General features: G+C 37.9%; 1 protein-coding gene across 2 annotated transcripts in view; it reads left to right on the forward strand.

Annotated features, from left to right (window-relative positions):
* Positions 1 to 15,343, forward strand: part of LOC115213002 (UNC93-like protein) — a 77,361-nt gene that overhangs the window by 23,603 nt on the left and 38,415 nt on the right. Inside the window, exons 2-3 of one of the 2 annotated variants that reach the window (XM_036503708.1) lie at positions 14,135 to 15,111; positions 15,145 to 15,343. The exon at positions 15,145 to 15,343 is cut by the window's right edge and continues 54 nt beyond it. In XM_036503708.1, the coding sequence (XP_036359601.1) occupies positions 15,153 to 15,343 (191 nt within the window). In that variant the 5' untranslated portion in view covers positions 14,135 to 15,111; positions 15,145 to 15,152. Of the gene's footprint in view, positions 1 to 14,134; positions 15,112 to 15,133 lie in introns of both variants that reach the window. The other variant, XM_029781898.2, reaches the window with a different exon arrangement.

Consider the following 15,343-nt stretch of genomic DNA (forward strand, 5'->3'; position numbering starts at 1 on the left):
AGGAATATAGATGGTAGTCGAACCAAGAAAGGTCAGGCTTGGCCTAATACCGGTCACGTGGGGAGAGAAGAAAGAGAGGTAGAGGCAGAGGGATAGTAAGGAAAGGCGAGAAAAATGAATGGGACACAGTGAAGTGAAAGAGGAGGGAAAGTGAGCATGAAGAGAAGGTCAAGAAATGTGAGAGTGAGGGAACGAAAGTACGAATATATATATATATATATATATATATATATATATATATATATATATATTATATATATATATAGCTATATATATATATATACATATATATATATATATAATATATATATATATAACAATTGCAGCGTGGAAGGTGTTTATAAGCCTTTTAAGAAACACACAAAAAACCGTTAGATTCACTTCAACATTTTAATTTAATTTGTCAAAATATTTTTGTCGCTTTGAGACCGCGACCTGTTCACTGACAAAATTCCGGGCTGCATCTCCAGCACACGACCTCAGATCAGGTCACTTGCTATGCAAGTACATCTCCGTAATATATATATACATTAATGAGAACGAACTGCGATATAAGTACTAAAAACTGGAGGGTATAGTGTAAATAAGATTTAAATTGCAGTTTTCTTATCATCAATAGTTTCCTGATAGTGGCGTTAGTTTAGTGACATTTTTTTTAGTGTTTGATAAGTCTCTCTATAAACAAAGATAAGCAATCTCTCACGGACCGAATGAATGTCAGTGGAATAACTCCATTATCAGGAAAGCTAAGGTTCCGGGGATGAGATGTTGACTGCAGTTTACATAATAAATAACTAAATAAATAAATAAACGAAAGTGTGTGTGTGTGTGTGTGTGTGTGTGTGTGTGTGAATGTAAAGCAAAACTAGTTATGGTGTGCATTTGTCGACAATGATCTAATGCACAGTTTTTTAATTTGTTCAAATTGTTAATTTGTTGAAGTGTCAAATCAAATTTTACATCCCATAGAAAAGTGTTTCACACGCTGAAGAAATGCTCTCTCTATATGAAATATCAGAATTTTTGTTTCCCATTCCACGACATATAAAGTTATTCAAATTCATCAACTTCATTGAATAATTCTCAGTATAGCTGCGCCTGTTCACAATTAGAATAAGTACATACAGGCGTGTCTGTGTGGTAAGAAGCTTTCTTCCCAACCATTTGGTTCCGGGTTCAGTCCCACTGCATGACACTTTGGGCAAGTGTCTTCTACTGTAGCTGTGGTCCGACCAAAGACTTGAGAGACGATTTCCTAGACGGAAACTAAAAGAAGCTCGTCATATATATTCGTCGCCTAACCAGGCTCATGGGCCCGGTTTCCCGGTTTCTGTGTCGTATGTGTTACTCCCAGCTGGACGGGACGCCACTTCACCGCAGCATTACTCAAGAAATAGGAAGAGAGAGTGAGAGAAATCTGTGGTGAAAGAGTACAACAGGGTTCACCCCCCCCCCTGCCGGAGCCTCGTAGAACTTCTAAGTGATTTTGCTCAATAAACACACACAACGCCCGGTCTGGAAATCGAAACCCATCACACACACACATATACATATATGACGAGCTGGCAGAAACGTTAGCACGCCGGGCGAAATGCTTAGCGGTACTTCGTCTCCCATTACGTTCTGAGTTCAAATTCCTCCGAGGTCGACTTTGCCTTTCATCCTTTCGGGGTCGATAAATTAAGTACCAGTTACGCACTGGGGTCGATGTAATCGACTTAATCCGTTTGTCTATCCTTGTTTGTCCTCTCTATGTTTAGCCCCTTGTGGGCAATAAAGAAATAATATATATATATACATGTGTGCGCGCGCGTCTTTATGGCTCTGTGTTTGTCTCCCACCAGCGTTTCACAACAAGTGTTGGTGTGTTTATGCCCCTGTAACCTAGCAGTTCGACAGAAGACACCGATAGAATAAGTACCATGATTAAAAAATATAAATAAACGGGTCGATTCATTCGACTAAGAATTAGCCAGGACGGTGCTCCAGCATAACCGGTGTCTAATGATTCAAGCAAAGAAGAAAGATAAACAAATGGAAGACATAAATAAACGAAGAATATAAAGTCGCTCGACCTTCTAGAAATACCAGCAGAGTTTCCTTCAAATTACAAACAAAAAAGAGCAGGGAAATTTTTAAATATAGTCTTAGAGGCACAGTGTTTGAAATATAAGGCCGCTTGGTTACGCCTGGGACGTATCTATTCTGATCATTCTCCTGTTCAATCAAGATTCATTACTGCTTAATAAAGCAATGGTGTTATGAACAGCTATAAAATTTCCTACGTGCTTTGAGGACACTTTCTACTGTAGATCCAAACGTACGTGTGTGCGTGCGTGCGTGTTGTGTGTGTGTGTGTGTGTGTGTGTATGTGTACAATATATATATACATTTACATATAGAGGTATTTGCTTTTCTCTTGGCGAACATTGGTGTCGTGGAGACGAGACACTTCCTTACATGGACAAGGGCAACTTTTCCAAGAAAATCTTTCGTAGGTCTGCGCTTTTAGAGGGGAAGTTTTAGTGAAAATATATTTCCTACTGTCTTTAACTGACGATAACGTAATCACACACACACACCATATATATATATATATATATATATATGAGAGAGAGAGGGGGAGAGTCATAGAGGATAGGAGATAGATAGATAAATAGAGAGAGAGAGAGAGAGAGAGAGAGAGAGAGAGAGAGAGAGAGAGAGAGAGAGAGAGAGAGAGAGAGAGGCATACATACTGCATCACCCATGTGGCGAAGCTTTACGTTTTTGCAAATCTTGAAATGTGGAATTCCGTAGCGCGAAAGATATTTTCCCATCGATTTCCATATCGTAAATTAACAAGCGTCCCGACGGATATTTTCGAGAAAAAAACAACAACAAAAAAAGAACAAAAAACAAAAATAACAAACAAAAACAAAAAAAATCGACAACTTTTATGCATGAAATCAATTTTTAAATATACGTAGTATGTCTGGAATATGCATTTGAAGACAACTCAGTTGGGAATAAATAAGGATACAATAATATTCACCACACAAATGTCGACTGGTGTGTGACCGGGGGTGATGCAAATTGAGTAATTGGGAAGAAGAAAGGCACTATCTTCTGCCCTTTAGGTCATTATCATTAACATCTGCTACAGCAGTGAAGAACTTAATCAAAGATGTTTGAATTGAAGAGTACTACTATTTCTTATACAGTTCGCTGTAAAAACTGAGGTCATTCTGAACTCTTGTAAGTTTTTTTTATTCACTTTATGAAATGATTCTGAACAAAAATTTCCAGACCTTTGCCTATATTCTTTGCACTCAAGTCGGCGAGCTGGCAGAAACATTAGCACGCCGGGCGAAATGCTTAGCAATATTTCGTCTGCCGCTACGAGCTGAGTTGAAATTCCGCCGAGGTCGACTTTGCCTTTCATCCTTTCGGGGTCGATTAAATAAGTACCAGTTACGCACTGGGGTCGATATAATCGACTTAATCCATTTGTCTGTCCTTGTTTGTCCTCTCTATGTTAAGCCCCTTGTGGGCAATAAAGAAATAAGAAACGTTAGCATGCCGGGCGAAATTCTTAACAGTATTTCGTCTATCTTTACGTTCTGAGTTCAAATTCCGCCGAGGTGGACTTTGCCTTTCATCCTTTCGGGGTCGATTAAATAAGTACCAGTTGCGTACTGGGGTCGATCTAATCGACTGCGCTCCCCATCTCGTGCCTTGTGCTTAGAGTAGAAAACTATTTTCTATGCACTCAAATAATTATAATGTATGGAACTTTTGTAGCCAATTCTTGTTCTGTTGCCGGTTCCTGTTGTTCTGAAATCATGAAATCCTTATTAGAGGATTTGAGGATTGTAGCACTCGGTTACATCATTTAAGACTTCTTCAGACGCTCCATTAATTGCCAGTGCCACAATGCCTTTAATGTAACCTTTTTGCAGAGTGAAAGCCTGTAAAATCACGAATACAGGCTAACCATATATTTTTCCAAACACTAATAATAACTGAGGGTTTCATTTTACCCCATAACTAAGGGTTTCACTTTGTCTAAGCGATGTTGTTCACAGCAACCCTAATGTTGAACCTTTTCAAGAAGTCTCCAATTGTAGGTCTGTTCCCACCAACTGCTTTTATCAGTTGTTTTAAAGTTTTCAGATAACATGCAATGGAATAATCTATCGCATCTTGATCTGTTGGTTGAAGCCATGAGGTTGTGTTCTTGGGGATATACTCAGCTCTCTCTTAACAGAAACACCATATAAATTCAATGGATGTCCATTGTCCATTGTCTAATCTGAGTAGTAGTTTGTTGGGTATATTACACCTATCATTGTATCTTTCTGCTTCAGAACCAAAAGTGATTTTAAACAAGTTTACGAAAAGGATCGTAGTCATACAACACTTACTTTTTAAACATCAGTTTACATGTATATTAAACATAGTGTAGCCCTTAAGATCCCTTGAAGTTTCGAAGTGATATGCACTGAAGATAATTCCATGTCATTAGCAATTCCACATTACAAGATTTGCAAGAACGTAAAGCTTCGCAACATGTGTGATGCAGTATGTCTCTCTCTCTCTCTCTCTCTCTATTTATCTATCTATCTCCTATCTCTCTCTGACTCTCCCCTCTCTTTCTCTCTCTCTCCCCATATATATATGGTGTGTGTGTTTGTGTGTGTGATTACGTTATCGTCAGTATAGACAGTTGAATATATTCACATTAAAAGTTCCCCTCAAAAAGCGCAGACCTATGAAAGATTTTCTTGGAAAAGTTACTCTTGTGCACGCAAGGAAGTCTCTCGTCTCCACGACACCGATGTTTGCCAAGAGAAAAGCAATATTTCTTCCCACCAGAAGCGTTAGGCGATTTTTGGAATCTTTAATTACAGATGCTGATTCTTTTTGTCATTAGAAATAAAAGAACTAGCAGCCATGCACTTTTATTATATCTGGTAAATAGCCTCATTTATCAATAATTTTCTTCAGCTCCTCGATATAAGTAATTAGCTGCAGCCTCAGTATCAACATCGGTTTCGCTGGTAATTTTAATGTTTTGTAAATCAAAGAGCTCCTTAAAAATCTCAAACCAGCTTTTACTAACCAAAACAGATTTTGCGTAAGAAGTTGCATCTTCCTTTCATCTTCAAAACGTCATAAAAACTTTTAACTTTCGTTTGAATAACTACTGTGTTTATCAGTGTATTACGCCTAGTCTCATCGTCAAGCCACACACGCAGTAGCCGTTTCAAATTAAGCATCACATTAGATCTAGGGAAAATAACAAAAGTAAAACAATGCTTAGATAGATAACGAAGTAGCTATCTGAGCACATGATTTATTTTGCCTTTATTATCACATATTGTTCTTACAATAGAAGCTATAGGCTCTATTGTAAGAAGCTGTAGGCTCTATTATCAATATAACTAAGGTCCCCTCACACTACATCCGCCGCTCCAAATCTTTGTAAAACATCAATTTTCATACTCCCCGTAATGCCTTTATGACTCCTTTTCATATTTCTGCCTTCATTTCTACTTGACAATGTCTTTCTAGTCATTTTGTATAAGGGTAATGAGCTATACTATAATATAGTACAATATAGCGACGCCTATAGCGACGCCTATAAGAAGTTTAACACCAAGCAGCAATACAATGGAGTCTTAGGAAATTAATGGTGTTCTGTGTCGGTAAGGTAAAAATTAATGGTCTTATTACTCCAGATACAAGAATGGATGTGAAAAATGTGCGGGTCGGTGGAGTGATGTCAAACGACACAAAACTAAACCATTGCAACAATACAGCAAACGAGCCAACTTAGCAACACACCAACCGTACCAACGCATCGACACACTAACCCGTACTAGCCCCAGACTATGCTCAGACCTACCCAACACCAGATCACACAAACCACGCCAGCACTCACCAACGTGTCCAACCTACACAAAAAAAAAAAAAAAACTGCAGCCAACCCACGCTAACCCGGAAAAAAAACCCCACCACAAACCAATTATATCAACAACAAACTGCCAGATAATCAAGCATGAAATCAAATCAAATCAAAATACCAATAAACAAATAAATCAAACAACAACAACAACAACAACAACAACAGCGATGACGACGACGACGACGATGACGACGACCAGAGCAGGAACATTAAAGAAGCAGCAGAAGTTGTTATTGTTAATATCGATCGACTACTCTCTATGAAATGGTCGTTTCTACCAACAAATTGCTGGCTTTGCTATTTTTAAATATATATTTCAACATTCTTATGTCTGTTGCCAAAATGGTTTTCTTAAGCGGATATTATGTTGTATGTGTGCCTATGTGCGTGTATGTATGTATGTATGTATGTATGTATGTATGTATGTGCATATATATATATATATATATGTTCATACATATATATACATATGTGTTTGCACATATATATGCATATATATATATATATATATATATATATATATATATATATATATATATATATACACGCACACACAAATATATGTGTGTGCATGTACATACATATATATTATAATATGCGGGTGTGTGTATGTGTGCATGTCAATGTAACGGTTTGTAGGTATGTAACTATATGTGCATATTTATGCATAATCGTATATGTGTGTGGCTGTTTAAGTATTTAGATGGAATTTTGATACATAAATGGTAGTTGTCGTCTCTCTGTCGATGATGTTCATATTCTGTTTTCCTTTCCTCCTTTCTTTAAAAGACTAGAATCTTTCTGTCATGGTCTCTCAGGATGATGAAATATGACAAGAGCAAGACCTCTCGCCTTCGATTCAACGACAGCTCTTCAAAATAATCCGGAGCCGTGCGAGTGACAGCAAAATCACTGCCGAGAATAACGTGGAAGTATGATAATTCTCTCAGTGAGGCAAAGAAAGGTTCGCTGCCCGTCTGTGATGCCAAGGCATTAGAATTTTGAATTGCACTGGGAAATATGTGGGGCAATAAATTTCGGCTCATCGAATTTGATAGAGAGAAACACTCGTGCGATATGAGTGCCACTCGCTATACGCTTCTGTGACATGAGTATCACTCACTAAACGCTTGTGCAACATGAGTGCCATTCCTAAACGCATGCATGACACGAATACCACTTGCTAAACGCTTGCGTGACATGAGGTGCCCTTCGTTAAATGCTTGTGTGTTATGAGCACCACTGGCTAAACGCTTGCATGACACGAGTCCCACTTGCTAAACGCTTATGTGACATGTGTGCCATTCCTAAACGCTTGCATGACACGAGTACCACTCACTAAACGCTTGTGACATGAGGTACCCCTCTTTAAATGCTTGTGATGTGAGCACTACTCGTTAAACGCTTCTGTGACAGGAGTACTACTCATGAGCAGAACTTCTGTAACATGAGCACTCGTTAAACGTTTGTATAATATGAGTGAGTGATACTTGCTAAACGCTTGTCTGACATGAGTGCCACTCGCTACATCCTCAAAATTTCTAGAACTGTTAGATTAGCGACAAGCATAGCTAAAGACTACAAGCATCACATGATTACTTATACATGTAAATACTAACGTAAGTACATATAGTGGATTCTCTTGTCACTGTCCACGTATGAGGGTCCAACAGCCAAGTTGTTAGACTCCCCAATGTTGATTTGTATTCAGAGGTAAAAGCTTGTGTAGGATCAATCATGCTTTTTGGAAATGCTGATAGTAGAAAGTTGGCGCATATATATATACATACATGCGTATGTATGTGTATATATATATATATATATATTATATATATATATATATATATACCGAACAAATAATTCACGAGAAAATATTTGCGAAAATATCATTGACTCTGTTATTATCTAGTGTAACAATTTAAAAATGATAATAACAGAATCAATAATATAGGCGATTGCAGCCCCCTAACAAGCATTAAATAGCTGAAGGATTAAAATTAGTTAAAAGACATACGAAATATGTCTACCTGCTGGAAAAAACAGTCAAAACTCTTATCTAAATAAGAGTTTTGGCTGTTATTTCCCGCAAGGTAGACATACTTAGTATGTCCTTTGATTAATTTTAAACGCACACACACACACACACACCACACACACACACACACACACACACACACATGCAGTGAAGGAACATGACTTAGTGGTTAAGGTGTTGCAGTCACGATTATAAGATCGTGGGTTCGATTCCCGGACCGGGCGTTTGCGTTGGGTTATTGAGTAAAGCACTTTATTTCACGTTGCTCTGCGATCATTTCGACGTTTGACATGTGTCACCCGTTGCACCTGTGCAGGTAATGTCGAACTGATGGAGGAAGCATTCTTATGTCTGCACAAACATTTGATCACTACAAACAAATCATGTGTGGTTGGTTGTTCGGTAAGAAATTGTCGAATCCTCGTACATCGTCTAAGGACGGTTCAGCCTGTCGTATATACATACATACACACCTATAAATGCGTTCATGCATACGCACATACGTAAATGCTTATATGTGTAGATACACAAGCACACACACACATACATACATACATACATACATACATACATACATACATACATACATACATACATACATACATACATACGTACGTACGTACATACACTAAAGTACATATATTTTTATATACATGCTGTGAATAAATGTCGAGTGACAAAAATTTACTACATCGAACTCCTTCGGAAGGATGGAAGTCAGTGCTTTACTCCTTTTACATCACTTTCAGAACACTTTTACCAGAACAGAGCTTGTGTGTACCATTTGGGATACCGGACTGGATACCTGAAGTGACCACATCTTAGATATCAAAACAAGGAAAATTTTGCCCCTTCACTATCATGTCAGCAGTAAAACTAAGAGTGCCTCTTTTAGACAGCAGAGAAATAAGGTTAATCCAAATGGCCGTTGAGGACAACCATGTATGATTCAGACAAACGCTGTTAAAATAGTAAAGCAAAAATGAATATTAAGACTGTCACCTTGCTACCATTATCACCCTTTCCATTATCCCTAACGTCCCCACCATCACTATTACAATCCTCATCACTGACTGTATGGTGTGGCTGCATGGTTGAGACGTTCGCTTCGCAATTACGTAGTCCCACTGCGCGGCACCTTGGGCAAATTTCTCCTATTGTAGCTTTTGGTCTATCAATGCTTTGTGAATGAATTCAGGGGAAGCTCATCGTATGTGTGTGTGCACCTTGGTGTTTGTCACTACCACTGCTTGATTTGTTTATGTTCTTGTGTCATAACAGTTCGGCAAAATAGATCGATAGAATAAGTGCCATAAGTGCCAGTCTTTAAGGTAAAAACAGTAGTGGGCTGATTTGTCTTTAGAATATAAAGCTTGTCCACCTTCAGATTTCGCCCGGTGCTATCCAGCAGTAGTATTATATTTTGAACAAGTACAAACATATATATAACAGATATGTCTGTTAAAATATACATTTGAAATATATTCAAAAATAGCGAAGTCAGCAATTTGTTCGAAGAAATGTTCACTTCGGAGAAAGTAACTGATCGATATTAGCAATAACAACAACTCCTCAACTTCTACTGCTTCTTCATGCTGTTGTTGTTGCTGTTGTTTTTGTTGTCGTTGTTGTTATTGTTGCTACTGCGGTTGTTTTTTTTTATTTGTTCAATTATTTGTAAATTGATTCTTTGATTTGATTTGATTTTATGTTTGATAATTTGGCAGTTGTTGATATGACTGGTTTATGTGGGTTTGCTGATTTTAATGTGGTTTGACTCTGTTGGTGTGGGTTGGTTGGTTGGTTGGTTGGTTAAGTTGGTGATTGGCGCATTAGTATGATTGATGTATGTGATTTTGCTGGGAAAGTTGGTTGTGTTAGTGCTGGCTCTCAGTGGTTGTATGGGTTGGGTAGGTTGATGTGAGATTCCTGGGTTCTTTTGCTGCTGGTGAATTTGAATTTTGCCAGCTTCTTGAGTTACAGTATTGGTATATAGATGTCGGTTGTCTGGAATTGTAGTCTGTTGGCGCCTTGGCAAAGTTGGTGTATTGATTGGCAGGATTGCTTTCTTGGCAGGTTGACAGGTTGGCACGTTTGAAGTGTTGGTTGCATGATTGGTGTGTTGGTAGGGTCAGTTTTTTGTCCGTACTGCTGTATTGTTTAGTTGATAAGTTGACAGGATTTTTGTGTTAGCTTGGCTCGTAAGTTGGCAGAATTGGTGTGTTGGTAGTGTTGGTTTGTTGTCAGGAATGCTGTGTTGCTTAGTTGGTCAGCTGACAGATTGGTGTGTTGGCTTGGTTGGTGAGTTGGCAGGTTTTGTGCGTTGTTTTGATGAATTGGTAGGATTAGTAAAATGGTTGGATTGCTGTGTTGGCAGATTTTGTGGTTTGGCTTGGTTGATGTACTATTTAAATTGTAATTGTTGCTCAGGCGAAGATCAATCCTGTTCCAGAAGACTTCTGACAGGAAGCTTTCCAAATGTGACGATCCTGAATTTTCATATAATTAAGAAACAACGCATAACAGAGTGTCTTTAATTTTTTTAGTGATTGGCGTGTGATTTGACAAGGATAGCGATGAACATTGTAATGGTGACTGAATTCTGGTTCTGTGTTCTTTTCTTCAACCCCTTAGCCAGTACATCATATTCATCATGTTCTTTAAACCCTTCACCATTTCTCTAACGAACTCGTTGTTTCTCCGTAGAACAGTGAATCTTAAGTTGCTCCAGGAAGGTCTTCTCTTCATATACCGTACACGCCTTCGGTTTAGGTTCATTTGTTTTCTTTTTAGTGTCTTTTTTTGCAATCCCGTCTACAGCTTCTGATTCTTCAGAAACTGTAAGACGATGGGGCGGTACAACAGGGAGGAGACCCTTCAACCTCCTGGTATTGAGGATTACGTGTGTTTTCCGACATGTTAGAACTGCCAAACACTAATTTCTCGGTTTTGTTGTTGCTGATGTTACAGTCTCTGCTTTCCCATCTCCCTTGGGCTGGAGACCCTCATGTAGCACTTTCTTCCGCACTCATAGCAATTAGGCTTTTGGCCCAGCACCAGAAGTCTAATTCCTTTTCGCTCTGTACCCATACGAAAATACAACTACTAACAACCTTTTCGGTCTTCGAGTATTTCGCAGGATTCACATATTAATACAGATCCCACCCGAGCACATATTCTTATTACTACTGTGCCATAAAAGTGACAACGGACTAATGGTATAAACGTCTCTGCCAATATCTTTAGGCGCAACCACTGTATTCCGTTGCTCCATATATTGCGGCATCTTCTGCATATACTCAGGCGTTTGGTGCAACGGTTTAACTTGCTGGTTCTCCTCTATTTCAGTCTTGAAAACTACGCACACACTTCTATATATTCTGCCTCAGTGGATGGAATATCATCGTGCTATATATCAGCCAGAGATTCTAATTGCTTTTTTCTATACATGCAAATATTCTCCCTCGTTTCTGAATACATGCTTCGGATAAAAAAGCTCTCCCGTGTTATTAATACGCTTGGAAGTAGGCCTAAGTCCGTCGATTCTTTTTGATTGAACACGCTAGGAAAGCTAAAATTGAAACTTTCGCTTGCGATTACTCTATTTTCTTGACAAATTTGTCTGTCTTACTGTCTTGTGGTAACTTCCTTGCCGCTAATACATTGGGATTTTCTCAGAAAATTAGGTAAAATACACATAAACACGACACACGACACAAAATAAATGAATAAATAAAAACAAAGCCCATCTATTTTCCAAAAGTGATCCGATATATTTCCCAAACTCACCTACCTGCAAACGATACGTTTACCAGTGGCAACTCGAAATAATAATAATAATAATAATAATAATAATAATAATAATAATAATAATAATAATAATAATAATAATAATAATAATAGTAATAGTAATAATGATAAAGATAATAATGATGATGATGATGATAATGATGATGATAATGATGATAATAATAATAATAATAATAATAATAATAAAATAATAATAATAATAATAATAATAATAACAACGATGATGATGATGATGATGATGATAATATTAATAATCCTTTCTACTAAAGGAACAAGGCCGGAAATTTGGTTCGAGGGGACTAGTCGATTACATCAACCTCCGAAAGGATGAAAGGCAAAGTCGACCTCGACAGAATTTGAACTCAGAACGTAGCAACGGGCGAAATACCGCTAATCGTTTCATCCAGCATGCTAACGATTCTGCCAGTTCGTCACCTTAATAATAATAATAATAATAATAATAATAATAATAATAATAATAATAATAATGATGATAATAATGATGATGATGATGATGATGATGATGATGATGATGATGCTGATGATGATGATGATGATGATGATGATGATGCTGATGATGATTGATCTAGAAAATAATTGCTCTGATGCAGTACTAGGCAATGGCTCTCATGGATTCTAATCTTATCTGATTGGAAATATTATCATGTACATTGTTTTGTCTTGGTATAAAAGATGGGCTACAGCAAATATTCTGCTCAATACCACAGATTTGCTTGTCAGTTGTTTGACCATAACCAGCAGAGCATATCCCTTAGTGGCTGACGATGTATGCATCTCTGATCACTAGCAGAAGTAGTGGGGGAGCATCATAGCCGTGTGTTGAGAGGGATTCTTTGGAGTTTGAATAATTCACCTCTGGAAACACGGGTGTTTCGTTCATCACCCTTAAACAACCCTTATTCAGGTCCCTTTTGAGCGGGTTGGGCTACTCAATCTCAAGAAAATTCTAACTGGACCCCACCTGCAAGGTTATGCACCGTTTATCAGCGCAGATGTGGTTGTGATGCTTGTGCCTGGTGTACCCTTATCAGGCGGGTAGTCATGATGGATATATTGGGCTTCGTATAATTGTACCCCAGTGTCACTTTGATGGCATGCGATGCTTTCTCACTCAATAATAATACTAATAATTACCATTATTATTAAATTTTTTTTTGGTACATGGGCAGCTTGGAGGAGGTGAGGATGAGTCGATTACATTGATCCCAGTGTTCAACTTGTACCTATTTTATCGATCCCAAAAGAATGAAAGGTAAAGTCGACCTCGGCGGAATTTGAACTCAGAACGTAGCGACGGGCGAAATACTGCTAAGCATTTTGTCCGGCATGCTAATGATTCTGCCAGTTTGCAGCCTTAATAATAATAATAATAATAAAATAATAATAATAATAATAATAATAATAATAATAATAATAATAATAATAATAATGTTGATGATAAGGATGATGATAAGGATGATGATGATGATGATGATGATGATGATAAAAATAGTTTATCGTGTTTCATGATCTTAACTGATTGGTAGTGTCTTCATGTACATGTTTTGACTTGTAAAAGATGGACTACAGCAAATATTCGGCTCATTATCTCAGATTTGCCTGTCGAATGCTTGATCTAAATCAGTTGGACATCTCCCTGAGTGGCTGACGATACGTGCATCTCTTTCCACGAGCTGGAGTAGCGGGGGAGGGGGAAGCATCATAGTTATGTATTGAGATGGATTCTTATGGGGTTTGAATAATTCACCTCTGGAAACATGAGTGTTTCGTTTATCATACTCAAACAACCCTCATTCAGGGACCTTTTGCGCGGGATGGGCTACTCGACCCGAAGAAAAAATTATGTGCCCTACTTGCAATGTCATGTACAGTTTATCTTGATATGAGGCCATCAATAACATACACATATGACTGTGATGCATGTACCTAATCAAACGAGTAAGGTGTGCCCTAATCAGACGAGTAGTCACTTTGGTGGCATGTACTGCTCTCTCATACTACTACTACTACTACTACTACTACTACTACTACTACCACCACCACCACCACCACCACCACCACCACCAAAACAACCACCACCACCACCACCATCACCACCACCACCACCACCACCACCACTACTACTACTGCTGCTGCTACTACTACTACTACTACTACTACTACTACTACTACTACTAATAATAATAATAATAATAATAATGATAATGATAATACGTTCTTATATACGACGAGGATAAAATAATGATGATAAATGCTCTAAAAACCCCAATAGTTGTTGTATAGTAAATGTCAGTAATTTGTCTTTTCTTTTTTACCAGGACATTTTTCTACCACCATCTTTAATCCCAAAATCCACATACCAGCAACAGGAGAAACAGAAGCAGAGAAAATAGAAACAAGTTTAAGTAACATTAAGTTTGATTAATAAAACTATATAACAACAAGGACGACGTCAACAACAGTAACAAACACAACGACAACGCCGAGAACCTGTTTACGTGCACACTCGAATACGCATAGAGAAATAAGGGACTGATTAAAAAAAAAACAAAGGGGAGTTAATTTGACTTTAGTGGTCAAAAACATCTATAATAACTATACAATAACAACACCAACAACCATAATGCCAATAAAAATTATGGTAGCAGTAATAACCACAAGTATACACAAGAGAAAATATTATAAAAAGGATTAAAAGTGAGAAATTGGCCGCAGGAAGAGCAATAATAGCAAAAGCAGCCAGCAATAACAGCATTGGTGATATTCATAACGACAACAATAAGTATTGTAGTGACAAAAATATTAATAAATAAAACAGTAATTAAAATAAGGGGAAATAATTAACTCTGAGAGCAGCAACAAGAATAAGCAGAAAGAGCGGCGTGAAAAGCAGCAACGACAAGAGCAGCATCAGCCAGAACATCATCAACAGAGGTGTATCTTATTCACTGATATGGCTCTGTCCAGCTACACACGTTTCTGTGTGGATGGATACAAAAAATAAAGGGAGATAATTAGACTCAAGATTTACAGAAGCTGCAACAATAAAAACAAAATTCAAAACAGTGGCGACGATAACGACGGTCAGGTTGCGAAACCTAGCTTCAGTACAAGTCATATATTACCACCAAGAACTACACACGCTTTGATGTGGCCATACTTTATAAAACAAGTGGAATAGTCATTTATATGAGCCGCAACAACAGCTGAGCAACATATCGTATTTCAATTCTAACACGGTATTCCTAACTTGCACCGACTTTACAGATTTCTGTCTGGAAATATATAATAATAATAATAATAATAATAATAATAATAATAATAATAAACATCGCCATGGAAGCAGACAGCCACAATCTTACGTACGATCGACTCTCGGACGATTTAGACGAGAGCATTGGCGATTCGTCGTCACACTCAGCAGACATGCGCAGCTGGCGCTCAGTCCCACTTCTCGCTTCTTCCGAAAGACACCGCTTTCAAAACAACGATGAATTAGCTGACCACCGATCAAAGTCCATGTCACA

The sequence above is a fragment of the Octopus sinensis genome, linkage group LG6 (genome assembly GCF_006345805.1).
Source record: "Octopus sinensis linkage group LG6, ASM634580v1, whole genome shotgun sequence".
In the NCBI taxonomy this organism is placed as follows: domain Eukaryota; kingdom Metazoa; phylum Mollusca; class Cephalopoda; order Octopoda; family Octopodidae; genus Octopus; species Octopus sinensis.